Genomic DNA, 26,933 nt, shown 5'->3' with positions numbered 1-26,933 from the left:
TATATGCCGTGTATATCACTCCCTAGTTTATGTCTGCGAGCAATTGACGCCCCCACGGCGAGATGTCTAATTGCAATGTGCAGCCGCAAGTGCCGCAGCTACAAATCAGGCATCGCAGCGACTTTCACTAAGCGCGAGCGATGTGGCATGTAGAATGAGTGCGGTCCAGTGTGCGGCATACAAAAGCGACTGCTAACGGTATTTAATGACACATGAAGTCGTCAATCACTCAGCAGTAAATCTCGACATGTCGCCGTACCCAGCCCAAAGTCTCTTTGCCGGCTTCCCCCGCAACTCGAGAACCCAAAACAAAGTAAAACAAAACCCCGGCCAAGCCGAGCGACTCAAAAGCGAAACGAAACGAAACGAAAAACGCTCCCGGTAGCAACACAATTTGACAGCTGCCTGGCAGTTTAAATTAATTGATTTATATGGCCTGAACTGGGCTGGCTGGGAAAGTGGACACTGCTCCGAGGTTAGGGAGTGGCGCTTTCGCTTAGTCGCCCCCGAACAAAGGCATCCTGAACTCTCCTCTGTCGACTACCTGATACTCAGCACTGAGTATAATGGCCGAGCAGAACCAAACATAACATTAAATTGCTCTGTTTTGACATGCAGTTAATCATTTATATGAGCTATATATAATTTGTAAAAAGTACTCAATAGTTATTAAAATAAAAGATATAAGCAAAGAAATCAAGGAATTTTTACTACAGGTTTTGGTTCCTTGGTTTCTTTCCACCCACAATTGTAATACAGCCTCGTGCTTTTTATTACACGGTATCTAAATATATTGATATGGGTTTTCAATTAACTGAATGGCGTCGTATTTTCCGATCAGGAGCCCAGCTAGACCCGCATTCGAGGCGCTGCCCTCGAGCCATATCTGTATCTGTATCTGTGTTTGCCGCCGTGTCAAATGTGGCCAAGTACTTGCCACTTTCTAAGAGACCCGCTGAGACACCTGCCACACACTCGCACCACTTATGTGGCCAATCTATCAGCGCAGCTCCGATCTAGCCGCGTCCGATTTATAGACAGTGTAATAACATTATCGACTCGCTTAATTGTATGATAAATAGTGTGCGCCCTGGCGGGGAATTCGGCGATTATCTCGAGGGTTGCTCAAGTGTCTGCCGCATAAATCAAGAGCGCTGTCACGCGAATTGACCCGGCCACGGACGCAGTCGCGCCACTTGACTGATGACGTCTTGGCCCGATGCGATCCGCCCCTCGAGATTCGGCGGGGGATCTTTGCATTTCACTTTCCGACTTGTGTCGCCGCCACTTACAGATGCGTCAAAACTAACAAGATCGATGGCATGGCAACGCCGATCACCGATCACTGATTACCCATCCAGTGATCGTTGAAGTCTGCGTCGCAACTCGATTTCCATGGGGCAGCCGCAGAGGTAAACTGGTGGTGTCTTTGGTTTCGAGTCTTTTCAGTGTCGCGACACCGCCTGATTGATGCCTTGATGGGCTATGGTCAAAAGAGAAGCAGAGGTAGTTAACTTATGAAAGGCCATTATATAAGACAAGACTGCGTCGGGAAAGAAAACCGTTTTCATGTCGATTTTAGATTGAAAGGGCCATATGAAATTCATATAATCTGCAGTCCTAATATTATTTTGTTATCTCCACTTTCTGTTTTATAAATGACACACACAAAACTGAAAAATCCCTATCGACAATGTGCATGCTTATATTTTATCCAGCTTATAGAAACCTTTTCCATTCTCCCAATAATCCTTACTAAAATCGCAAAAATTCAATATTGATTTGCTACGAGTGCTAACAGAACAAATCCTATTTTATGTGATTTCCATGGGCGTGCGGCTTTTGTTCGTCTAGCTCAGGACTCGCACCATGCACCTTCCCTCACTCAGCTCACTCATCTCACTCATCTGAGCCTTCACTTCTGTTACAACTTCATTTGAGCAAATCTCTATAATCCCATCTGATTCCGCTGGCACAAAACAAACTTTGCTGGTCCCGCAGTTGGCAAATAACTCTTTTTCCGAGCCCCGGGCGAACAATCCTTGGGAAGTCGTCGTCTCGTCTCGACTCGTCCCGGTAATCCCGCTCGTAAGCATTTTGTCACATTTCAAAATCATTTATCAAGAGCTTTCACAACAGTAACCCTCACGCCCCGCTCAGTTTATTTCTCTTCAGTTCAGTTCCGATCCGATCCGCATTCGAATCCGAATATGAACCCCATTCACATCGCATCTCTGTCACTGCACTGACAGTTGTGCACATTAATTTTTCAACACAGACTTTGGGAAATTTGTTCGGGCCACAAATTTCTCGATGCGATGCGATGCTGTTGCTGTTGCTGATGCTGATGCTCAATGGGAGACGACGACGATGAATAAAATACAAAATAAACATCTCTCTTTGTGTATTTGTATCTCGCCCGCCACTTTGCATCTTTCAGTTTGCAGTTTTGTATGCCATGAGCTGTGTGCTGTGTGTGTGTGGTGTGTGTGTGCCGGGCTAAAGTAATTTTTCATATCATAAATTTTCAAGTCAGTTAATCCCACACGCGGCGTTCGTTGTCATGGCTTCTTGCACTCTCTTCTCTGGTTTTATTTATGCCTTCCGCCAGATTCCCCATCCTCATCCTCATCCGCATCTCCATTTCCATTGCCGCCTGATGGCAGCTGTGACACTTTGACATTTCAGTGATAATTCATACTTTTGCATGTCATACTTAATTATGCCAACAGACTGTGTGGGTCTTTTATCATATTTAATTTCGGTCTCTTGCATTTCTTCTGTCAGTCACATCATTATTGCTCTCTTAGGCCGCCGCCTCCAAAGCCTTTGGGATGTGGAAACAGCCGACCCGAGCAGACCAGAGAGCCCAATCCAATCCAGACCCGGCTCAGTTCACTAATTACTCGACAGACTTTCCCAATCGTCTTCAAACTTAATTTATCACCTCGACTCACTAGGCTTCGCCACGGATGATTAATACATTTCTGCGCCGCTCTCCTCTGGCACACAAAACGACATGGAATATGTTTCGGAAAAAGGGTTTTTGTTTTCAGCTCGGTTTTTCATATGCCAAACACATCAATCATCGTCGGAGTTGCGAAAGGAAGATGGCATGGGGCCACTATCCCAGGGGCTGTGCCACAACAAAAAATCAGATTTCAGCAAAATCAGCTTAGCGATTCTGAAATTAGTGACATGTCAACAGGCGAGGCAGCGGAGCACGAGGATTCGAGCCCAAAACCACAAATAGCCTGCAGTCGTATTGGATTTTAGTGCTCTGTCTCTGGGGGGCAACTTGGATAAAACGGGTTGTGCTGAAACTTTTATTGGAATAGATTAAGAAAAGGTTTTTCATACAAAATATTAGTACTTACATTTTCTTACCCCAAAAGAAATATGTTTTCAAGCACGCTTAGTAGTAATTTTGCAATGATGTTTACCAACAATAAAAATATGATATTCCGTACATTTTGTTGTCTATCTATCATGTCTATCTATCTACCTATCCAAATACTTGGCCATGTGTTTACTAGCTTCCTTTGATAGTGTCATCTAGGGACGTGCTGGTCCTTGGATAGGGTATTTCGACTTCGCCAACCTGTGCAGCCTTCGCCTCCACTCGGTGTGGCTGCCATCTCGCTGAGTGATGTGCGGCCATCAATCTAAACTCATCATTTTGAAGGCGCGCTGTCAGCCATAATGACCGAGGCCAGGGCAAAAACTATATAGAAAAATGTCAGACGAATCTCACATGGTGGAGCCGAGTTTCAAAGTGGGGAAGGCCCTGGAAAGGAAGGGGGGGAGGGGCTAACTGCGATGGGTCACACAATTCCGCACACAGAGTCGTCAATCATAATTTATAAATTGCTGTGCCAACTGATGTGTGTGCGGGGGTGTAGGGTGTGGGGATGGAGGTATCCACAATCCACGGTTGTGGATATGCAAGTTGTGTTTTCGCCTTTGTATCGGCTGTACGAGTATTTCCTTGCGCTTGTGCCATATCCAACTAATTATTCAACGTCTCATTAAACAAATAAATGTGTCAGAGAAACATTTGTTTCCCATACATCACGAGCCATAGGAGCGATCGTTCCTCGTTTCTATTGCCCCAGAGCTGCGAAGGCCGCCAAATCACGTCATGTGAAAATGACAAATCAAATGAGATTAACACTTAATTTCGTTCTGAAAGACGAAAACAGAAATAGAGTGAAATATTTCACCGCTCAGTGCGCATTCCTCCCTCGGCAGTGCCCCTCCAACCCAAGCAACCCAACCAACCCAACCTGCCAACCAGGCGTGCTTGATAGATGTGAGTTCTGCGCATATTTCAGGGGAAATCACCTGACAGCCCGCCATATGGGCCGTGAAATTAAAAACCATAATTAAAACGTTCCCCGAAGACTGTTGGGCCCTGCCAATGATTCATACGTATGCCGAAAGGCATTCCGCTGGGGATTAAGATTCCTGCAGCAGATCCCTGCAGCAGATGCGAGAAATACAGGAACATAAGGTGTCAACTGAAATGTCAGTACATTTTTCGGAGTTCGGATTCTGAATAAGTAATCTAATGATTCTTAATCACCTTCTAAGACAGGGTGTGCAAATGTATTTGAATTGATAAATGGTTGTTCTGAACTGTCCATTCCCATTGTTCTCATGCTCTTGTGCAGACATCTATTGGACATTTAAATGCTCCTCAGCTCGACTCCGTCCGTTGTCAGCTCCCATCGGCCTTATCACATGCCAAATGCCAAGCGCAGGACTGCAGAAACAGTTGATGTGATGCTCATCGTGCCATTTATTGAGCACATCAATCAATGTGGCAATTCCATTCGAGTACTCCGCCTGCTGTTGTGATTCTCCGCAAATAATTGCACACTGCAGCTGCCCGTCAATGGGTGTGGTCGTGGTCGTGGTCAGGGCCAGCAGAAGACTCCCGGCCGGCAATCGTCACTCTGAAGATGGGCGAAACAAAAACAGGTCAATCATCGATCATGGTCATCGCCATCATCAGCAATGTTGCCGAGCAGCCGCATCCTCGTCGCCTCATTATTGATGAGCCCGGAGCAGCTACATTGGCCAGTGATGCCAAAGACATGATGTTCAAATCCGTATTTAAATAAGCCTAACAATTCTATCCACCGAATAGCCCTCAAATCCATCCCAGCTGTAGATTTACTTTAGGTCAAAGAGGAATCCCACCAGTTCTTAGCCAAACTGCCAGCACTGGCAGTCTCGGTCCGTCATCGTCATCGCTGCTCCTTGCCATCCATACCAGATAATATCTTTTTGCAACAAATTTTTGACAGCTTCGATGCGGCCTGGTTCGGTTCGGCTCGGTTCGCTCCTGGCCCATATTGGCCACATTGGCCATATTGGCCACATTGGCCTGGAAATGCAGGCAGGTCGGTTGGTTGGTCGGCTCGTCGACTCTCCGACTCGTCGGCATTGTTAAGACCCCTCGGAGTGCTGTTGGGCCTGTCACATTTATCACAAATTCAATGAATAATAATTTTTGCACGCTGTGTGATGTGACGTGCTAATGTTATCTGATTGGAATCGCCGATGAAGCAACAGGAGAGCACACCAGATGGGCCTGGAAATGGGGAGCCGGGGGCCGAGTACTGTGGCTGCATCCTTTAAATATTAATTATGGTCCCTTTTTCTCGGGCGGCTTTCGACTGCCATTTTGTATTATAAATTGCATTCTCGATAAGCGGCGAATTATTAATCGATGCTGGGGGCACAAAGGCATAAAGGAGCCGAAGAGGGTTGCCTTTCTACTGAACGAGAGAGAGAGCGATCATAATTTAAGGCGACGATCTGACGTTTCCGGTTTTGATTGATGGCAGCAGCAAGGCACTGTAAATCAATTGGCTTATCCGCTTATCTGCCATCCACTATATCCACACGATAAACTTGGTCGCCTGGGATTTATAGATACTGCATACTCGTATACTCGTAGTGAAGTGCAGTCGCCCACTCTGAACTGCGGCGCCTACTGGAATTACACTTTGGCAGCTTTATGGGCCCATCGATCAGCCAGTGAACGGAATGCGACAATCTAACATCAACATTGGCGGAGATAAGGCAGCGGATGAGGGTTAACTTCCACATAACTCCAATGCAAACATGGCAATTGTTCAGTAATTTACTCCACATATTTGCAAGATAAAATCTAACAGCATTACTAATATCTTACTTGGCTAGTCACGAAGAAGTGGTTCGTCTAGTTTCTCAAGGTATTAAAATGCATGTGATCTCACAGAACACACATATTTCACTCGAACAATACATATTACCCTTCAATCGAAAGCGAGTCTGCAGATTGATTTCCAAGTGATTCATGACCTCGTCGGGTTCATAAAAGTGTTGCTGATCAATTGATTTTCGCGATCATTCGCATCAATCACGGCGGCAGACTCACGCCCAGAAAACTCTCGAGGCGATCTCCCCCGAGGAGCGGAGACTGTTCTCATTGGATTCGACATGCAGTGTCAGTGAATAACCCCGCTGGCTAATCAATTACAAAGAGATGCCAACATGTCAGTCCCCAGACAGCCAACAAACAGCCTGGCGAACCAGAGTCGAGTCGAGGCAAACTGGCATGGGTGGCAGGGAAATTGGGAAAGGAAAGGAAAATCGAGCGCCAAATTACTTTCAACGCGGCGAAGTGAATCGTAAATCAAATGAGTGTTGGGGAATTCGCCAACAATGCGAAGAATGTTGTGTGTACAAAAGACCGTTGACAGTTCTTAATTGCAAAGGATTTTCACAATTCAATTCGCTTCGTTTCGCCGCGTTTTGTTTGGCAAACTTTGAATTTTTCGCAAATTTCTCGAATTTACTTTGGGTTTCACTTCGCAGCTGAGATTTCTAAAAATACGCTTGGTATGTCCATCCCTCTAAGCAAGGGAAAATCGTCTAAAAACTAAATATCTCATTTTAAATATCTGTTTTTTAGGACCCAATAGTTTAATTACATTTTCCAACCTGTTGGGCAGGATTTGTAGCTGTGTACTGAGAGGCATATTGCTGGCTGTCTGGTCGAATCAACTTGTAGAGCCGAAAAAGACAAACATTCTGCAATTTGGTGAACATATCGCACGACTGCACCGCGTCCGACTTGATTTGCATGTGACGTACGATAACTGTCAATATTTTTGGATGCGGCTCAAGAGCCAGCTCCACTGACAGCTGTCAACGCTCCTCGCCTGAGACGGAAACAAATTTGTAAAGTACTCTGGCAGCAGCAATTTTCCTTTCTCATGCTGCGCTGCCTGCCTGTCCATGGCGGCGGGAGTGGGGGGTGGGGGAAAATTGAAATAAATGTTTTCGGTGGATTTCGCTCACCACGCTCACCCGCAAGCCGAAAAATTGGAAAACAACGAACACGACGCAAATTTATTAAAAACTTTGCCGCAAGCTGGGCAGACAGGAAGCGACGCCAACAAAGAGAATCCACTGAGAAATCCACCAAGAAATATGATAGGGGCTTTGGCCGACTGCGTACGTGGAGCGACTCGCATGTGTCGGCGCCTGTCAAAGTGTCGACATGCGCAAATAACGCTAAAGGATTTGTCACTGCCAGCGGCGCACACACCACACACACCGCACACCCCGCACACACACACACCGCACACCCGTCGAGAGGCTCACACTCGCAATCGCTTCAGCGAAACGTAAAATCTGTCACGCCGGAAACTGCGCGAAAAGTGAAAAACCAACTCCGAACTGCTGCCAACTTTTGATTTTATTATGCATATTATCCAAAACAGATTGCCTGCAGTCCGTAAGCGGCGATCAAAAAAGTCTATGTAGCCCATATTTCATACATACACATATCTTTTTGTTAGGTGGTATAAGGATTATTTTCTAGGAAAACATCAGTTGAATCGTGTGTTAGTGGAATGAAACGTTTAAACTTTTTAGACAGCTTAAAACTGTTTTCATTTTCAGGAAAAACCTCGGAACATTCTCTTATATAATTATTATTATCTTTTATTTTCTAGGAGTTTTCTGAAAGAATCAGTGGATTCTTATGTAGTGGAATGAAACGTTTAAACTTTTAAGACAGTTTAAAACTGTTTTCATTTTCAGGAAAAACCTCGTGAACATTCGCTTATACAATCGCCTCATAATGTGGTAATAAACTCAATCGACTTGAATCGGCTTCGAAACTAACGAGTTGAGTACTCTCTGGCTGCTAAACACAATCTTGAATTTCCCGCCGGCTCAGCGACTTTCCCACATCGCAAAGTCGAATCCGGATAAATTACAGCGTAGTGTGAAGAGTGAAATGAGGAGTTTTTCCGCAGCTGTTGCTATTTGGCATTGTTTTAAGTGGAAATGCCTGTCAGCGTGACTGTTTGACAGATTGTCTGCCTGGCTGGCTGGAAACTGATGGCTTACGTTGAGGTGTGAGTGTGAGTACGGGAATCTGGGTATCCGAGTCTGGGAGTATGGGAGTCAGTTGCGGAGTGATTAAGTGCGGCGCTTCTGTGTTGTGCAGCAGATGACTCAGAAAAGGCAGCGACACGCAAAACCGTTTACACTTATCAATCTTATCGATAAGTGTAATGACATTTAACACGCCGCACTTCTACGTTCCCTTCCCCATTTCCCATCCCCCTGATGAAATCGGTTTTCCAATTGCCGGCATGTTTACCCACCCATCGTCGGCTACTGGAGGCCTACAGTCACTATCTCGGCGGCTCTGTAACTTTCGGGGTCGTATAAATGGTGGCTGCCATTGTAATTTATGCGCTCACTCGTTCGTTTGACATGTCAAAAGTTGTGTCACTTGATTGATGACTGCTGTCAACACATACTCTCTAATTTTTTTCCCCCCCTCGCCCGTACAATATTTACTGAATGCGGTTAGGCCGCAGTAACATGAAGGGGTTCGGTTCGGTTTCGGAATCGGAATTCGGCAGAGTTCTAATTTTTGTTTTTATATCTCACTTTGGCCGCTCGCTCCCTCGCAAACCCAAACCCAAACCCAAACCCAAACCCGATCCGATCCCGATGCCCGTGCTATCGATGCTCGCCCTTCGTGTTGAGGTTTCTCCCTACCGCAATGTGAACATATTGCATATTTTGTTTGGACCGACAGGAGATTGATGAGCCCTGCCTGATGCGTGTCACATGCTCGAATCGATGGGCTTTGTGCCAGGCCACTGAGAACTTCGCCTCTGCACACTTTTCCTTATCAAAATGCAAGGACACGGCTTCAACCAAATATTTATGATATTGAGAAAATAGCATAGCAGCATAGGCCTCTTTAAGCCCTCCAATTCTTTGTAATATGTTAGGTTGTTCCAGTTTTTTCTCGGTGTACGTGCTGCCCCGCTCCTTTTTTGTACAAGGTAACCGAGAGGGAAGGGGAAGGAGTCGGCGGAAGACGAAGAGTCATCGACGCCTGACAGCAGTGCAAACAAATTGTGGCAACCGAAAGCGCAGGGGCAGTGGGGAAAGTTGCTCCATTCTTTCGGACTTTGTAGGCAGCGCCGAGTTGCGAGTTACGAGTTACGAGTTTTACGGGGCTTACGATTCGAGTGTCCGTGTCTGGGCTCTCTGCGAATTGATTGATGGGTCTGCCAATGCCGCCTGACGTCCAACGAGTCGTCGAGGCTTTCGGGCTTACTTTCATTTACTGTGTGCTCAGTGGGCTCAGCGAGAGTGCAGATAAAAAGTACAAAAAGTATCTGGTACGGCAAATGGTTGGTGCCAATGTGACCCAATGATATTCGGATCGCATTTCGGCAGTTAGAAACTATGCCCAAAACTGTGAGCTAAGCTTGTGTGAGCTCCAATGGCAATAAGGATTACAAAAATAGCAAAAAATTAAATGTATAAAGTTATTCAACTAAAATATAGCTAAATAAACCTATAGGTAATGCCAATAGTATAATTTATCAGCTAGTAAAATAAACACTATTCTACTTACTCTTTAGCTAGTTACTACTAGTTATTACTAGTTCGAATGCTAATCTACTCTACCAAACCATCTTAATCTTGATGATTTCATTAGGGCGCCACACCAGTTAGAGCCACTCCCTTTGCGAGGCGATAAATATTATGTTGGTACAAAAGACACCACAATTAACCAGCAAATATAGAAGGGCACACCCCTGCGGAAGATTCCCCCCTCAATTCCCAATTGGCACACACTATCTTAGCAAAATGGCAATCAATTTCTCGCGCTGTAAATTAACAATCACGGGTGGTGCGAGGGGGGTTTTTTGGCGGAAAAGGACACAGCACGGCAGCTGCTAACTGCCACGCGGGGGATTGCCCCTGCGGCGGAACGACCCCTCTTTCAGCTAACCATGGCCCGCAATCAGCGTGCATTAATATGCACGAAAACAATAAACAATCCGGGGACGACGACGGACGGAGGAGGAACCAACTGAATGGGGGGACTTTCAGGGGCGGAGTGTGGCAAATAAAGGGGGGTTACGGGGGCAGAGGCGTTACAGCGGCAATCATGCAAAAAGCAAGCAAACGCCGCCATTATGGCCATCCCGCTCCAACCATCCAACCAGCACTGCGCCATCTCGCTTCCTCTGTTGGCCCGACTCCACTGACAATATTTATTGCAAATGCAGCAATAAATTTCAAAACACCATTCGCTAAGCACCACATGGGGTCTCGAAAATTGAAGATAAATTTTAAGGCGGCAATTTATGATTTGTGGGCATAAGCGCGGCTCTGGGCCGTTGGTGGCGGAGGGGCTGGCAGAGGGGGGGCTTGGATCGACTAAGGCCGCTGCTGACAAGTGTGGAGTGTTTGCCGCCGCACTCCTTCACTCACCCATATCCCCGTCCCACTTGCACCTCCTAGCCCCATCTCCCCATCTCCCTATCTCGCTCCCACGGCCCGCTCGTTTTTCAATTGTGTTTGCCGCGATTTTACGACTGCCCGCTGCGCCTTTGACAGCAGCCCGAGCCGCTGTGGTCCGCGGAAACCCTTCCTTACACTGCAAACAATTTTAAGTAATCTACGTCCCTTAAGAAATTCCTTAACCGAGTTCAATCTTACCAAAAATGAAGGAAACATGACTACACAAACGTTTTAGGCAGCTCCATGTCTGTTTTTAGAGTTGCCAACATTAAAGGGTAAAGTGAAATCTTTTCTTCAGTGTAGCTCAGGTCCCAAGACCCTCGGCCACAGAGCCGCGGAATTGTAAAAGGCAATTGGTTTTCGCCAAAACGGAAAGAAACGGAGGAAGCGGAAACACGGGGCATTGGAAGGGCTTGAAGTCTCCCTAGGGGCCTCTAACTGGCATTTGAAAAATTACTCTTACCGAAGCTAGTTAAAATGTTTCTCAGCGTATTGTCAATCAAAGAAATGGAAGGAAAAAATAAAAAAAAATCACAGGTATTTTCAGTACTTATATCTTTTAATAAATAAGAATTTTAATAAAAGGGAAATTTATAAAATGTCGCTATAAATGTCGCAAAGAACTAACCGGCAGGCAAATTAACCCCTAGGTAAACTAACCTCCAAATAAACTAACCCCCAGATACTCTAACCCCCAGATAAACTAACCTCCAGATAAATTAACCGGCAGGCAAATGAACACTACAAAATTATTGAGTTGAGCGTCTAAAAAATTCATATACATTTAAGTACATGTTAGGTATAAAAAGTAAGAAAAGAAACTAAACAATAATTGTGAGTAAAGTAATGCAGGTAATAAAGTAATGCCAACTAGTTGCAAGTAGAAATCAAGAATGGAAAAGCATCAAGCTTAGAGTTCTTCATTTTTCCTAAATGCTTATACACAGTTTTGAAAATCACAACCACTGTACGGAGCAGGACTGCGGAAAGCAGAGCTCTCCTTACAACACCTCGGTGCAATTATTCATTCACTTGCTAACCGGAGCGGAGGAGGAGTGCTGGCGGCAGACAGGCAGCCAAACAGACAGGCAGACAGACAGAATCTCCTCTTTTCCACAAACGGCAACGGCGAGATGCAAACAACAATCCGCTTGAAGTCGAAAATAAGAAAAAGGTTTATGAATGCGCTCATGAAAAATGGAACATCGTTAAGAGCAATTCATAATGAAATACGCGGCACGTTGCGGCTTCGGAGGGAAAGTTCCCCGGACTTGGGCCTCCATCTGCATCTGGACCTGGACCTGGACCTGAACCTGGAGCTGGATGTGGACCTGGACCTGGAGCAACTGCTATAAGCTGAGCCCAGGCGGTCGATGTGCAGTTTTTTGGTTTCTTCGCTGGAAGCAGCATTAAAATTATGACCATAAGCAGGATATTGGGTTAAGGTTTTATTATTCTTACCTCCTTGCGCGCTGTGTGTTGTGTGTTGCCAATAAACTTTGTTGCTGCAGCTGATTTCCACCTTTCGGTTTCTCCTTGTTTCTTTCTGTCTCATTTTTTCTTATTCACTGGTTGTCCAAATGAAGCTGTTGCATTGCCAGACGAAAGCGGTATTTCAATCAGAGCCGTGCAACAAAGGGCATACATATGTACCTACTCGTATCTGTGTAAGTACATACTCGCACATATGGAGCTATGCAAGCCTTATCAATAATTTCGTTTTCATATGCGCATCGCCAGAAAGATACAGATGGGGCCATAAATATGATTCCGGGCCGCAGTGGAGTGGAGTGGAGTGGAGTGGATTGGCTAGGGAAATTTATAGAGTCTGTTGCCGGGGCTGTCAGGTGAAATAAATAATAAATTCGTTATTTTTCGAGGCTCGGCCAGCGGAGTTCGCGGCGGCGTTGGCTATCAACAGTGCAGAGCGGCAACGACAATAACTCCAGGGGCGTATGATGGGGGCACGCCCACATTCGGCAGCCCCCAACACTGAGCACATTTTTCGCGGAGCCCCAACATCGAACATCGAATGTTGAACGTCGTGCTCCCTGCACAGCTGCAAACCGCACTCGGACATCGTGGGGGCCCGACGGGGAAACAAATTTGAATTCAATGAAAGATGAAATCATTAAGTTTGCAGGCAATTGGAGGCGGCTGCGACTGCGGTTGGCTTTAATCGCGCCGGAGTCGCACAATGGGACTCGGATCGGATCGCATTGGGTTGGGTTGGGTTTTGGCTTGGTCCGGAGGAGGCGATGAGATTATGACACAGGCCAGACATTCACCGAAAAACGCTGAGGAGGAAGTGGAGCCGCCGAACCAAGAACTCAATTAGAGAGTGCCACAAGTTGCCGAAAAGAACCATGAGCTAATTCGAAATGAAATGGAAGGCTATAGTCTCTGTGGAAAATCGGAATGAAGGCAGGATACAAAACCATGTTTTAGTTAATAGGTCTCATAGAAATAAGACAATTTTAGGATCAATATGATATATACATACGTAATATAATTGTTCTACCTTATGAAATGGAAGGCTATAGTCTGTGGAAGATCGTATCACAGACTCACAGAAATAAGACAATGCTAGGATCAACATGATATCTACGTAATATAATTATTCTACCATTTTTACCATTACAAAATGTAATGTAAAATCCTCTGGGCTTTTTCCCTTAATAACAAAATATGGGCGATGAGCTAGTGAACTGAAAAGGGGCCACTCCATACTCCTTTTCCATGGGAATGGGAATGGAAATGTCGCCACTTCGTGCACAAGGAAAAAATACGGTGGCTAATGAGAGGCATAATCAACTTCCCATGTTGCATACACAATTGATGCCAATGCCCGCACCATGCCCAATAAATATCAACAGCCACACAAATTTGCCTCTTGGCCAACTGGCAACTTCAAAAAGTAATAAAAAGCGAAAAACCCGAGCCGCGGGCCGAGAGCCGACAACAAAAGCGCACATAAATCAACGATCAAGACAATTGCGGTGTAATAATTTTAACTTCTTTAAGTCGGCAGCCAGCCCACACCGCACACCACGGCGCACCACCGGGCACCACCCGGCACCACCCTGCACCACCCTGCACCACACCACCGAGTCCACTTCAAGTCGATCCGATTCGGCGGGGGCCCATAAAAATAACAGCTTATCGGCAAGAAGAATCGTGTCGTGGCACGCCTACCAACTCAAAAAGGCATTAAAATATGAAAACAACAATTGCGCACTCTCTGGCAAGGGGAGGGATGCTGAAGGGGCTGGCGGGGGTGGTATCCACCTCCGGGGGAAATCAACAGCAGTCTGCGAGTCACAGAGTGGCCGACACGCCCCCTTTTCTTCATTGTAGGCGTCAGCCGTTGGCAGCGGCACGTTTTCCTTCGTGAAATTCCAAACTAGCCCCAACCACCCGCAGCATCGCAGAGGTGAGTCAAGCGAGAGGCTAATCCAAAGATATATAGGTGTATCTGCCCCTGCCCCTGCCCCGCGCCCACTGTCCTTGCCACATCGCTCCATTGTTCCAGCACAGGCGAATGAAAGTTGGGGGAGGGATCGGTTTCGTGCGGCGGCGGGCAGTTACAACTTAGTTAGCCCGGCCAGAATTGCAGGCGATATCTCAATTTGGGACTCATAAAAATGGCGAGTAATAGGCCATGTCCAAAGGCGGGACAAAGGTATGGAGTACGACCAGCCGATACCCATTAAATAGCTTCAGCGTGTTCTAGAAACATGATGTTTGTAACTAACTTGACCTAACATAATATTTTGAACGGTGGAAAGGTTATAGCTTACCAGGAAAATGGCATACTTACGGTATGGCGGTATCACTAAAGTTCAATAGAAAGGCTGGCCGAGAAACCCGATAACTAAGTAGTCAGTCTCTTTGTAGTCACAGCACTCAGCACTGACATCCCCATTTGGAGACAATAGGTCCGACAAGCCCCACACAAATATCCATAGCCCAAAAAAAAAACACCCAAAAACTTAGCACTTTGGGACGCATTCACATGTTCGAAAGAATCTGAAAGTGGATCGCAAAATTGACAATGGCAACCAGGCAGCCCACTCCCCGCCAGCTGGCCTACCTCGACGAGCTGAAGATGCGACTCCAGGAGCTGCGCGACCGCCAGGCGTCCTTCATGGAGCAGACGGCCAAGATCCTCAGCCGGATGAGCTCCTCCAGCATGGATGCCTCGGACTCCGAGACTCCGGACTCTGCCGATTCGAAGGAAGCTAATGTGACTGTCCACCCTTCAGCGGGCGTGGGTGCCGGGATCACCAAGGGATCCAAGGGCAATCTTAATATCAAGCAGCTGATCCAGCGCTTCGAAGATCTGCGCAAGAACTCTCAGGTAGGTTTGCTTCACACTGCGAGTAACTACGATTAAATCCCATTACCTTAAACGACGTCCATAGCAAAATTTAACCGACAAGTAGTTCATTTAAGTGTTACTTTCGTCATTTCAAAAATTTCAAACCATTTTTATTAGGACACGATTTATATTGACCAACATTTTTGGATTCAAGCCTGGATTGTCTTTCAGCGTAATACTATTTAAATAAATTGTATAAAACCCAACCATGTTTTATTGGAATGCTGAAAGTGGTTACGGTCTTCAAATTGTTTTAAAATCTGTAATGAACTCCAGTCGATCGAATAGTTCATCACATCTGTGTAAAATATTGTTTAAAACTATTTTATGTACTTCTCTTTCGTGTTGCTTACAGGAGTTTGACGATCTTCCCGAGGTCCCCGAGGAACTGATCAACGTGGATGTGCGCCGCATTCTGAATGGCTACGAGAAACTCATCGAAGAGGGCAACGTCCTCCAGCAATCCTGGTTCCTGCTGAAGAAGACCACGGAGAGCTGTGCCCGCTTCGCCAGCGCCAATGGCATGAGCTCGGAGGATCGTCCTCCGCTGAAGTCCAACTCCGGCATCGTTGAGGTGTCGTACGTGGCACCAGAACGCAGTCCTCAGGTGGTAAGAGTACCGAAGGTGAAGAAGTCTCCATCGCTGCTCTCGAATGTGGTCACCTGTTCGGAGACGGTGGAAAAGAAGGAAGAGGTTTTCAGCCCCAAGGATGCCAAGTGGAAGAGCCATTCCCAGGAGTATGGTAAGAGCCTCAGAAGACCGCAAAAAGAGCAGTCCCATGCAGGTTAATCCAAAGCCTTATATAAACCATAGGTCATGCGCGTTGGGGAGCCTTTATGCAACTGATCATTCGCCTCCTTCGTCCTTTCCATGGCTGCAATAAGACGAAGAAAAGTCCAGGAAACCACTCTCCTGTTGGTACGATTCCCAGCCACCTGCCACCCAAGAGGAAGCCCATCTACTAGGCCTTTTCAATAGCCAACCACACCACACAATCACAACCAACCACACACAACCACACAGAAGAAACACAAGTGAAGATCCAAACTAAGCCAAACCAATCCCCACGCAATCCCACCAAAAATAATCCAATAAAACCGACCCCATCCAAAAGACGCGTTAATCAATAGCCAACACCACACGTCAGCGTGTCAATATTTTGCCTAATTAATGTGGCCCGGCTTGGGCGCAGTGGCGCATCAATTTCGGGTGTCAAGTGCAATGGGGGGGAACGATCGCTCTGTGGGTCCCCTCGGTCCGGATCCGGACCCGGACCACCATCAGCCAATGTATCTATATGGCCAAGCCGAAGCCATGGCCACGTAGCCGGAGACGGAGACGGAGGAGGCGACGTATGGCAGCAACTGCTGCGCTGACAGCGCATTTTAGTCGCCCATGGAATACCGAAAATAAATCTTGCCCTGTCGTGACACAGAGCGGATGATGCACTGAGCGAAATAGTTCCCTAGTCCAACTACATTGTGGAGCACTATCTTCACTCTATACATTGTGTTGCTTAAAATCTGGTAATGGACTTTCAGAAGCGATGAAGAGCCTAACCAGTACCTTTGTAGTACATACTATAGATATTAGATAACAATGAAATGGAGATAAGATGTCATGCCTAATTTTTTTGCAGTGCACTGAAGGAGTGATACATGGGCCGAGGAGGGTGTAGTGGGAACACTAAAAGCAACGCAGACAAAATACTCGGCCCCACACAACACGCAACACACACGCATAGCGAGAAGTAAACATTTAAATTTAAATTAAGTGGCTTGTTCAGCATCTCCGAATGCAGCAGCTAATGAGCGGAGGCCACTCCATGTGGGCGACGGAAACTATATATACTCGTACATACATATAGACATACAGACACGAGGAGGGCGGGGATCTCAGCAGGAAGCTTTCGCGTTTGGATTATCATCGAAATTGATATATTTACTCGAGCGCATGGCAATATGTCAGATAGCGCTGGGATATGCATCTTCGGGATTTGATTAACTTTCCGTTCGAAATATTAATTGAGGTCCCACAAGTAAGTGACAAAAAAGCGAGTGGGCTTAGCGAGGCAAGTTAAGCAAGCAGTATTGTATAGATTGATATTATAGTATCGTATAGAAGGTTTCACCTGTTAGCTGCTAGCATCCTGCGGGATAAATCAAGCTGCACACATATATAAGCGGCTAATTAATTATAATTAAAGTTACAAGCACTTAAATCAGAAATAACAAGTCTAAGCTGGAAGGCAAACACGAATTCCAGCCACACCTTTGCCGGCCATAATAAGAAATCATGTTTGGCAATGATTTGTGGCACCGATGCCGGTTTGCTGTGGCGTGGATATACTCGTACATATGGATATATCCATTGGACCGATCGAGAGGGGCTGTCTTGGAGGCAGCGCCTTATCTGCGGCACAGACACGAGTGGCGATGGCGATGACGCTGGCGATGTTAATCAGCGACAGGCGGCCGCATGCAACCTGCTAGATACAAAGATATATACACATACATATATAGATCTATAGATGTATTCGGCGACTTATGTCCACGGATCATCGAGGGGCAGCAAACGAGTTGCAAAGTGGCTGACACCGCGGTTCCAATCTGTTGGCGCTTGAATCGCTTTGACCTGCAACATTGTGCGCCGTTCCGCAGGTGGAAAGACACACAGCCACCAAATGTGGCAGCCATATGGATACTATTTTGGCCAGTCGACTTCAAGGTCTGCAGCACGCTTTAACCTCTGCTGTTTCTATGGCTAATAGGGTTGATCTTGATTGTGCAGTACATAAATCACAAGCTCAGATCTTGGCACGGAGTGGGTTATAGCCACATTCATTTTTTCAATTCTCCTAAACGCAGTAATCTAAGCATTTACATTTTATGTTTGGTTAATAGACCCCTTCTACTCGTGTTGAAATGCTTTTGAACATGCTTAGCAGAATGATAATAACCTACCTGCAATCTGTGGCATCGTAGCTCCTGTTTACCCGGTCCCACAGTACACATGTACGAGTATTCGAGGCAGTTGGTTGAATAAATAAAATAGCCAACCTCTCGGATAATAAACATCCAGAATGTCGACGCTTAGTCAAACATTGGACTCGGAATCTAGAAATCTAGCAATCTAGCAGTCTAGCAATCTAGTTCCGCGGAATGCCCAACAATTGTAAACTGACATAGCAAACAGTTCTGGGAATTCGTCATCGCACATTTTACAGGGGCGGATACCCGACGAAAGTGGGCGGGGGGGAGGCGGCGTGGGGCGCAGTGCTCCCTTTGATGTTGCACCGACACACGTTGGCAGACGTCTGTTCACCTAATTATCACACCATTTGAGGCATCGTAAAGGCAGGGCGGCCAGCAGGCAAAGTGGGGGGCACGTGGGTTGGTGGGCGGATCGGGAAGCCGAATTCAAGTTTCATTTCGCTGCATTTGTCGTGCATATGGGGCGCATCATAAACCCAAAAATGTGTGAAAGGCGGCGGCGAGATCAAAGTCCCACCAGACTTCAACTCTGCGAATTCAAGGGAATCCGAATGTGTGCGTTTTCGGATGGATGGATGGAATGGAAAATCAGAATTTCAAAAGTTATCAAGCAGTTTCAACAAGTTCACCTGGCTTAAAAGTTAAGGCCGAGAACAATTTAAGTTTCCTGAGGCATTCATCACGATTACCAATGCTTCGTTTCATTTCGCTCTCAGTTGAGATTCCGTTAATTTCAGTGTACGAGGCAAATTAGCTGCAATCCACATCCGTTGGAGGGGGCAGGGGCAGGGCCAGGGGCTAAGGAAGCGAATTAGACCTCGGTCCGGCGGGAAATGGAAAAGTGGAAAATCCCGACCACGGCCAGCTGCACTTGCACATGCAAACTAATAAATTTCATTGATGTGTCTATTTTGGGCTGCCCTCCTCCCGGCTAAAGAGCCCCAAAGTGCCTGCAACGGAAGCAATTTGTAGCTACAAGCTGTAATTTCTGCGTCCCACCCGCTGCCCACTTTTCCCCGCCTGTTCCCCGCCTGTTCCCCGACTTTTCCTCGACTTTTCCAACCTCTCTCTTCTGACATTCCTCGAGCAAATAAAAAAGACGTCGATAATTCTTGAGCAACGGCGCGAAAATCGGGCAAATTTTCGCTGTCAGTGGTCGGAACCTAATGGCTGGGCTGGCGGCGGGGGAAAGGAGGTGAAAGGGGTGTGTGGTGTACTAGACCTCGTTGGCTTTAGCAAAGCAATTGCTGCACATTTTATTTAACCCTTTTTATGGCCTCATTATGGCCCGAAGAGGAAGAGCGCGGAGTGCAGACAAAATATATATCTTTTCTGCTCAACTGGGGTAGAATTGTACTGGGGCTTCGGGCTTTTGGCTGTGGGCTTTGGGCTTTGCACTAGAAGCGGGTGCGAAATGTCTGGCGGAAATGAGGCTAGGAATCAAGCAAATAAATGTTTTATAAAATGTTTCCAGCACACAAAGTAACCGAGTGCCCGAGTGCGACTGAGAGGGAAAGGAGACGTGCCCCAGCCATTCTCCAGCCATTAAAATGAAATTTATCGCTCGCAATGTTTTATGGTTTTCGAAATTTTCGTGCAAAATGGAGTTACTTGGTAATTTGGACGGAAAATGAATGTTACCAAGCCTCGGGTTCATATAAAATGTTACTTTGTCTCTTAATATTTTTCCAAGCACGATTTATGCCACGACTATTTACACCATGTGAATATTACGAATAAACTACTTTTGTGAGCTACTGAACAATATTTCGTTTTAATATTGAAATGATCACTGAAGTTGCTAAAGATGGTTGGAAGATGGTACTTTGAAATGCTCGTTTGAGTACCAAATTAGAGGCACTAAAATCTGAAACTGGACAAATACACTCGAGTAGTACACGAATGTTATAGTTCTTTACACCCAGCGTCCATCAAGTGAAATCAAATTGTTTTTCTTTCATTCTGGAGCCCAAACGGTCGGTAAATCTCTTCAGCTGAAATTCATATTCCCCACAGAGAAGCCGGCTTCACCCGAAAACGGGCTGGTGTGGGAAATTAATAGCGGCTAAAACTTTCAACTTGGCCGGAGGGAGGTGCTGCTGCAGCATCGCCTGGAGCAGAAGCCCACTTACTCATTCATTCAGTTTAGCAGGGGCAAGTTGTGGCCATAAATTTGCGCACAGCGCAAAAGTGGAAAATACACCGAAAAACAGCGGAGGCATGTTGGCAAACCCCAAGCCAAGCCCCCTCCCCCACTCCCCCTGCCACTTTACAGTTGTGTTTTCGGAGTGCAGGATCCTCCTTTGGGGCCTGTGGGACCTGTATCTACTAGCGCACTTTCAGCGCGGCGATAAATTTCCAAGGCAAAATGTGTAAATTATAAATACGAGCAATTATTTTAACTCTACTTAACAAATTACCATGCCGTAGCATATGGGGCAAAAGGTATAAATTACCGACTTTTACGACTTGCGGAAATTGTACGGCGACGATGGCGCTGCGCTGCAAGCAGCAGGTTATAACCCGGTCCGGGATGCATGTGTGTGTGCGAGAGTATCTGTGTGAGTGGCTGTTTTGGCGGGCTCCTGTTTAATTGTGTGTGTAGGTGATTATGCCTAATTGCGTGCCAGTGTGTGTGTGCGTGTGTGTGTGTGCCAGGAGCCAGGATGAAAAGCGAAGGCGTCGACTGCGGCATGTTCAAGGATCCACCTTCCATTTCTCTCTCTCTCTCTCTCTTGCTGTCTCGCAAATTTCCCACCTTTCCACCCGCTTTTCCGCCACTTTCCCCACTCGGTTGCGGTGTAAAACTTTTCGAATCAACTTTTAAGCAGCGCAAATGACGCTGTGGCCATGTTAGAGGTGAGCAGGGGCGTAGAGGATACTTTCGAGGGGGGTAGGACTGGAGGAGTCAACTATGCGGTGGCCATAAAAGAGGGTGGTATCACTTGATGACTTGATAACTTGTGCTTGTGTGGCAACGTTGCTTGGCAAATTATGCTGAGGGTGCTTGTTTAATTGCGTTATGGTGCGCTAAATTTCAATTTAAGGCACAATGTGTAATCAATTTAATGCAAAATTTATCTTACCTTATAAAAGTTGTGCTACAGCTTAAGTTGTTGAGAGACAAAGGTCCAAAAGTAAGGCATTAACCAATTAACCTTCTAAGTAGGCAACAGTTTTGATAATGCAGCTTTTCTTGACATCAAAAACTAGAATATAATATCTTAATGCCATCAGTCGCTTGATAGCCCATTATAAGCAACTTGCGGAAGCCAGAGGACAGTTCATTCAATCAAAATACTTGGCCAACTGGCCCGTCTTGGCCTTTCTGCACCAGGCGTCTTGCATACAAAATTCGCACAACACGCCAGGCCATTAATCATTTTCGCAAGCAGCCAGCGGGAAGACTTGATTTCATGTTCTTTCTTCATTTGGGGTGGCAGAGGAGAAGCGGGGCCTTGCGCAAAAAACAAAATGAATATTTTCCTTACTTCTTACGCAACGCTGGCCACAAGATTGATGTGACATTTGTGCCGGGTTTGTGCCGGGCTCTCGAGAAATATGGCAGCTTTTGGCACAGCCCGTCTTCACCCCGAGTTGCCACTGCCACTGTGGCAGCAATTGGCAATGAAAAATTCTAGCGCCAGCCAAAACGACATTTCAATTCGGAAAGTGCTCGACACCCTCCAGTCGAAGGACCCAAGGCCCCAACTCCCCACTCCCAACTCCCATCTCCCATTTCCCTCGGTGACAGTGAGTGCGAGAAATATTGCGCCCGCAGCGAATTTGGGGTTTTGGGTTAACTTGCCTTCGACTTTGGCTCCGACTCCCGGCTGCAAACTCAGTTACAGACTCAGTTTCGGTTTCAGTTTCAGTTGTAGTCCAACTCTCGCTGGATGGCAGACATCCTGGCACGCCATCCATCATTTCAGCTCTAAGGATTGTTGATGGCCCCCATAAATTATTTTTGCACGCGCTCCCAAAACTACTGCGCCAGAAAATATGTATTTTTGCGCAGTGTTGCGGGAGGGGCTCGGCCAAAACAGCAAAAAAGCAATTGCAAAGCGCATTTCATTTACATAACTTAAATACATTTATATCCGCTTTTTCCGTGGTAATCGTTGCAGCTGCTCCATCCCCTGGGCGTTTTACGAATAAAAGAAAGGCGGGACAGCAATGGGGAAATGGCATTGAAGCTTCGTCTGACAGGTGACGGGAAATAAGTTTGTCTGGCCACAGTGCATTTCATACAAACGTGTTGTTTTGTTGCCCGCTTTTGCATATCCAGCTGACAAGTTAATTAATAATAACCGAATTTGCAAACATTTATTCAAAACTGATATGTATTGTAATATATAATAATAATTGCTTTAAGGCTGCACACTCATCTACACAGCTGAGACCTAAAATTGTGATACAGGCTCATATTTGCTTGAGTTGGCCAACCCTTTTCGAGTTCCCAAGAATTAACCCATCAACCCTCGAGCTATGGCCACTCACTCCTCACCAAAAATACTTCTGAGGAACTCAGTTTTTGGCAGTGCCTTAAGCGCATTTGCCGTCGCCTTGGGCCTCGGCATCAATCAAATGGGCATTAAAACATATTCCAGAGCCAAGGCCCGAGTCCAAGTCAAAACCTCATTATCGTGGCGTGGCATTAATCAGCTGGACACCGACAAGTCACTAAGTCACTGGCCATTGGTCAACCCCCCGAATGTCTCTATTCTCCCGAATGCCGAATGCCCACACCACAAATACACTGGAATATTGTTGCGGTCAACAAAGTCCATGGCTTTATTAATTGCTGCTCATTAGCGCTCGGGTCCCATCGATCAAAGTGACCACAACAGCGCCGGAGATATATGTACATGTACGCCAAATGTACTCCCTGTGCATGGGAGTAACACGATGACCCGCAGATGCAGATAAAACATAATTTAGTGGCAGCCAAGTGCAGATAAGCCCTCTGGCCGCCGTCGCATTGACAAACTGCAGACAGGCGCCGCTGGGCGGGGATGTGGCCTATGGGATATCGACTTGGCAACTGGGGACTGGGGATCGTGGGATGTGGGATATGGGAAATGGGATGCGGCGGGGAAAGTCGGCTCTGCAACTGGCCATTCCTTCTGGGCGCCTCGGAAACTTTGTCGCCATCGGACATTATCGCAATTTCTAATCGAAGGCCAGCGGCCAACGGCAGCAACAACAGCTCATGATTGAAATTCAAGTCCCGCCCAACAACAGCAAGCAACATAATAAATGACCTGCGGCCGCAGCGGGAAACCCGAAAAACAAAAACACATAATACTAGGGAGAGGCAAGGCCGTAATCAGCACTTGTAACTGAAAACCCCGGGTCAGGAGGATGGGGGCGTCCAGCGGAGTGGATCCGGCAATCGGGCGAGCATGTGTAAGGTCCGAAAGCGGAGGACACACTAATTAGCGCCCATTGATCATTCGACCCCGGCGCCTGGGTGCGACAACCGAGTTTCTTCCGAATTTCTTAGGAGAAGCCACGCCGGAGCGAGAGCGGCTTGAAAAATACCCTAACTTCCGTTTATCTAAGAAAAGCACTCCTCTAGATATAAATTATTACTCCAAAGTCAAAAGTATATACAATTATAAATTGGAACACTCTACTCTGTTGATTTCCTAAGCCAATGTTCACCTAAATAAATCCAATTGTTTAGCTTACAGTAACATAATAGTGCCTAATCCTACTTGAAAGTTAATATACCCGATGCCCTGCAGTTTTGAAACGTATTCAATTAAGTCGTTCTTATCCCTCGAGTTTTGTGCGTTTTGAATAATCGCCACACTCATAATGATAGTCATCAGAATTTGTATTCCCATTTTCATAATCGGGGTTGATTTCCCCGCCCACCTCCCCATGGAATCCGCATAATAGAGCCATTTGACCCGCCGGGGGAGGCTTGGGGTGCTGATAGCTGGATGGCTGACAACTTGAAGTTTTAATTGGGTCTCTTGTCGGGCGCTTACTCTGGTGGCGCCCCGCCATGAGGCGTCTCTAATTAACCGCACAAATATGTGGAACACTGCCTCGGTGTCCCCCACCCAGGAGAGCCCATCACGCCACAACTAGAACCCAACCAGAACCAGAACCAGAACCAAACCAGAACCGAACCAAAACACAACAGAACAGAGTAGAACAGGACAGCTCATAAACATAATTCACAAACGAAAATTCAATTGGCCACAGCTTAAGCACTCGACTCGGCCACGGTCTTGGACTTGGGCCCTTGTAAGGGCGGTCAAAGTGCCATAAATAAATTAAACCCATTTAACATGCGTCATAAATTTATAAACAATACACCCAAAGCTAATTAGCCGACTCGAAAATTGCTACGAACGTGGCCAAAGCCGAGGATTGGGGGAGGAACCAAAGGCAAGAGGGATGGCCTCATTGTCTCGCTGAGCCACAGAGCAAGTGTTGCCAACTGCGGATGGGATTACTTTCTTTGGGGAGTGCTCACTGTAAGTACAGTGGAACGACTTGAGATTTGAAGCTTGATGGTCAATAAAAAGTTTGGGTTATTATTTAAATGTATAAAATGGCTGGAAGAGATTTACAAAAAATAAATGGTGTTTTTTCTGGAGATTACTTGGGTTTATGTGCTAAAGAATATTTTAATTTAATTGTGATTGTATTAACAAAGTGTTTTCTTTAGAAACCTAACTTTTATTTCTACTTAATTGTTTTTTTGGTTTTAAGTTTTTGAACTGAAGCCACTTTTAATACTCAAACAGATCATTTTTCAATACGAAATTAATGGTTAAGGTTGCAGGCCACATAAACCACTGCTGTGTGAGCCGAAACCATTTCCCATCTGGGCGAGGAGAAAAAGAGTTGTTTTTTGTTCAGAGTTTCAGTAGTCGAGAAAGCCACAACGACCACAGTTGTCCGTTAGCCATTCGCTTTGGGTTGTCTTTCTTTTTTGGCCGTTTGGCTGTTTGGCCGTTTGGCTGGTCGCTTGGCTGACTTGCTTCATAAATAAAATGAATTCGTACTCAACCCGACAGCCATAAATAATAAAGTGCAAAGCACCACCGTCTCGGCCCACCTCGTCACACCCACTTCAAGTCCGAGTCCGAGTCTGGTCTGCTGCTGGTTTTGGCCAAGTCAATTTCCACAAAGGCAACACTTTCTGCTCGGCGAGTTCCAAGATTTACGCTGACACTTGCCAAGGGGCAGGGATTTTGGGGATTGGGGATGGCAGCCCCCAGGAAGGGTGCCCCCCCGATGGCTCGAGCTCAGCTGTTTGTCATTTCCTGTGAATTATGTGGTGTTAGTTGGCCATGGATGCTGTTTCAGCCAGGGCTTGTTGACTACCGTTTTGTCTATGTCCAACTGCGGGAAGTTTACTGGTTTAGGATTCGATATGATACATAAAGAATACTTCTTGTACTCTTGAAAAGTTATCTACCAAATCAATGCTGGAATTCAGGCTGCCTAGATACAAAGTAATTTATATCAAATATGTTAAAATATCCATCTGGGCCATATCATCTCGAATAATACTGTCTCAACCCCTTTGGAAAACATTTGTGTGTGCTACCCCAAAAAACACTCTCCCATTCGACATGGCCCCCTTTGTGGGGGCGCAGACATATTTCCTGCCGCCCATTAACATAACTCAATGTAGTCGTCGACAGACAGACAGCCCTTTTCGGCCTCCCCGCTCCCCCCGGCGGTCCACCGCCCCTTGGACTGTGTCAGGTCGTAAACATTTGCTTTCTTTGGTTTTTAATTGGATTTTATTATGCCAAGCCGAAAGTTGGCTGGCTGATATATTTATGATTATTATGTTTGTGCCGTGTCTCTGGCCGTATTTCTTTATTGGGCCCTTGTTTTCGGCTGCCAGGGCAGCAGAAGCAGCCACGTAGAACCGTGAAAGGAGTTTACTAAAATTAATAATAATTAAATAACGCTTTATAACCACCTACATACTATGCGGATTATGTTTAGTATTCCTAGCGAATTCGAGTATCAGTGCCATATACATTTTCATTATAAATTATAGTCCTAATATCTTTAAGAGTACCATATCTTTTTATTTTCTAAAAATTACCATTTTATGATAAGTCGAGGGAATCCTCATGCACTCTATGCAGCCCTGCACAAGGCCCATTTTGTTTAATTGCCTGGATGAGCAACTAATTTGGACGCGGTTCAAAAGGGCAGCCGGCAAAACAGATCAAAATTTATACGCTTGCGAGCGATGGCGGTGCCGATGCATGTGTAGCGGCACTTAAAGAACTCCAGCTCCAGGCCCAGTCAACTCCATGTGGTGGTGGACCCATAATCCCATTTCCATTCCCATTTCCCCGCGAACGGGAAGATAAAACGTGGCGCTCGCACAGTCCCTAAACGGAAAAGAGGGGGGCGTGGCGGTGGTGGGGGCGGGGGCGGACCCGACGAGGGCACACATTTAAATTTATGCGGTTTTCGGCTGTGCGGGGTGTGTGAGGGGGTGTTTCTGATGTTGCCTTTTGTGCAGTCAACAATTTTCATGCTTGAGCGATTGCCACGAAGGGCTGGGGAAGGGGAAGGGGCGGGGGAAGGGGATTGCCGGAGGGACGACGGCGGACATAATTAGTTGAAACGGAAGCAAATTTATGTTTTGGCAGTTATGTTTAAATTAATGTTACAAAAATTAAATGCTCATAAATAAAACCAAATTTATGGCCCG

The 26,933-nt window shown here is 46.2% G+C and overlaps 1 protein-coding gene across 3 annotated transcripts; it reads left to right on the top strand.

Moving 5' to 3' along the window:
• The first annotated feature begins 14,756 nt into the window (after window positions 1-14,756).
• On the top strand, window positions 14,757-16,385 carry LOC122625971. Of its 3 annotated transcripts, none has more exons than XM_043806051.1 (3): window positions 14,760-15,208; window positions 15,585-15,972; window positions 16,027-16,168. In XM_043806051.1, the coding sequence occupies exons 1-3, from the start codon at window positions 14,903-14,905 to the stop codon at window positions 16,041-16,043; spliced, it is 711 nt and encodes a 236-aa protein (XP_043661986.1). In that variant the 5' UTR covers window positions 14,760-14,902; the 3' UTR covers window positions 16,044-16,168. The 3 variants fall into 3 exon arrangements, with proteins under 3 accessions (XP_043661987.1, XP_043661986.1, XP_043661985.1); XM_043806050.1 differs by having other exon boundaries at window positions 14,763-15,208; window positions 16,044-16,385; XM_043806052.1 differs by lacking the exons at window positions 15,585-15,972; window positions 16,027-16,168 and adding an exon at window positions 15,273-15,421 and having other exon boundaries at window positions 14,757-15,208.
• Window positions 16,386-26,933: the final 10,548 nt, after the last annotated feature.

The sequence above is a fragment of the Drosophila teissieri genome, chromosome 2L (genome assembly GCF_016746235.2).
Source record: "Drosophila teissieri strain GT53w chromosome 2L, Prin_Dtei_1.1, whole genome shotgun sequence".
Taxonomy (NCBI): domain Eukaryota; kingdom Metazoa; phylum Arthropoda; class Insecta; order Diptera; family Drosophilidae; genus Drosophila; species Drosophila teissieri.
This window is presented reverse-complemented; position numbering and strand designations above follow the sequence as displayed.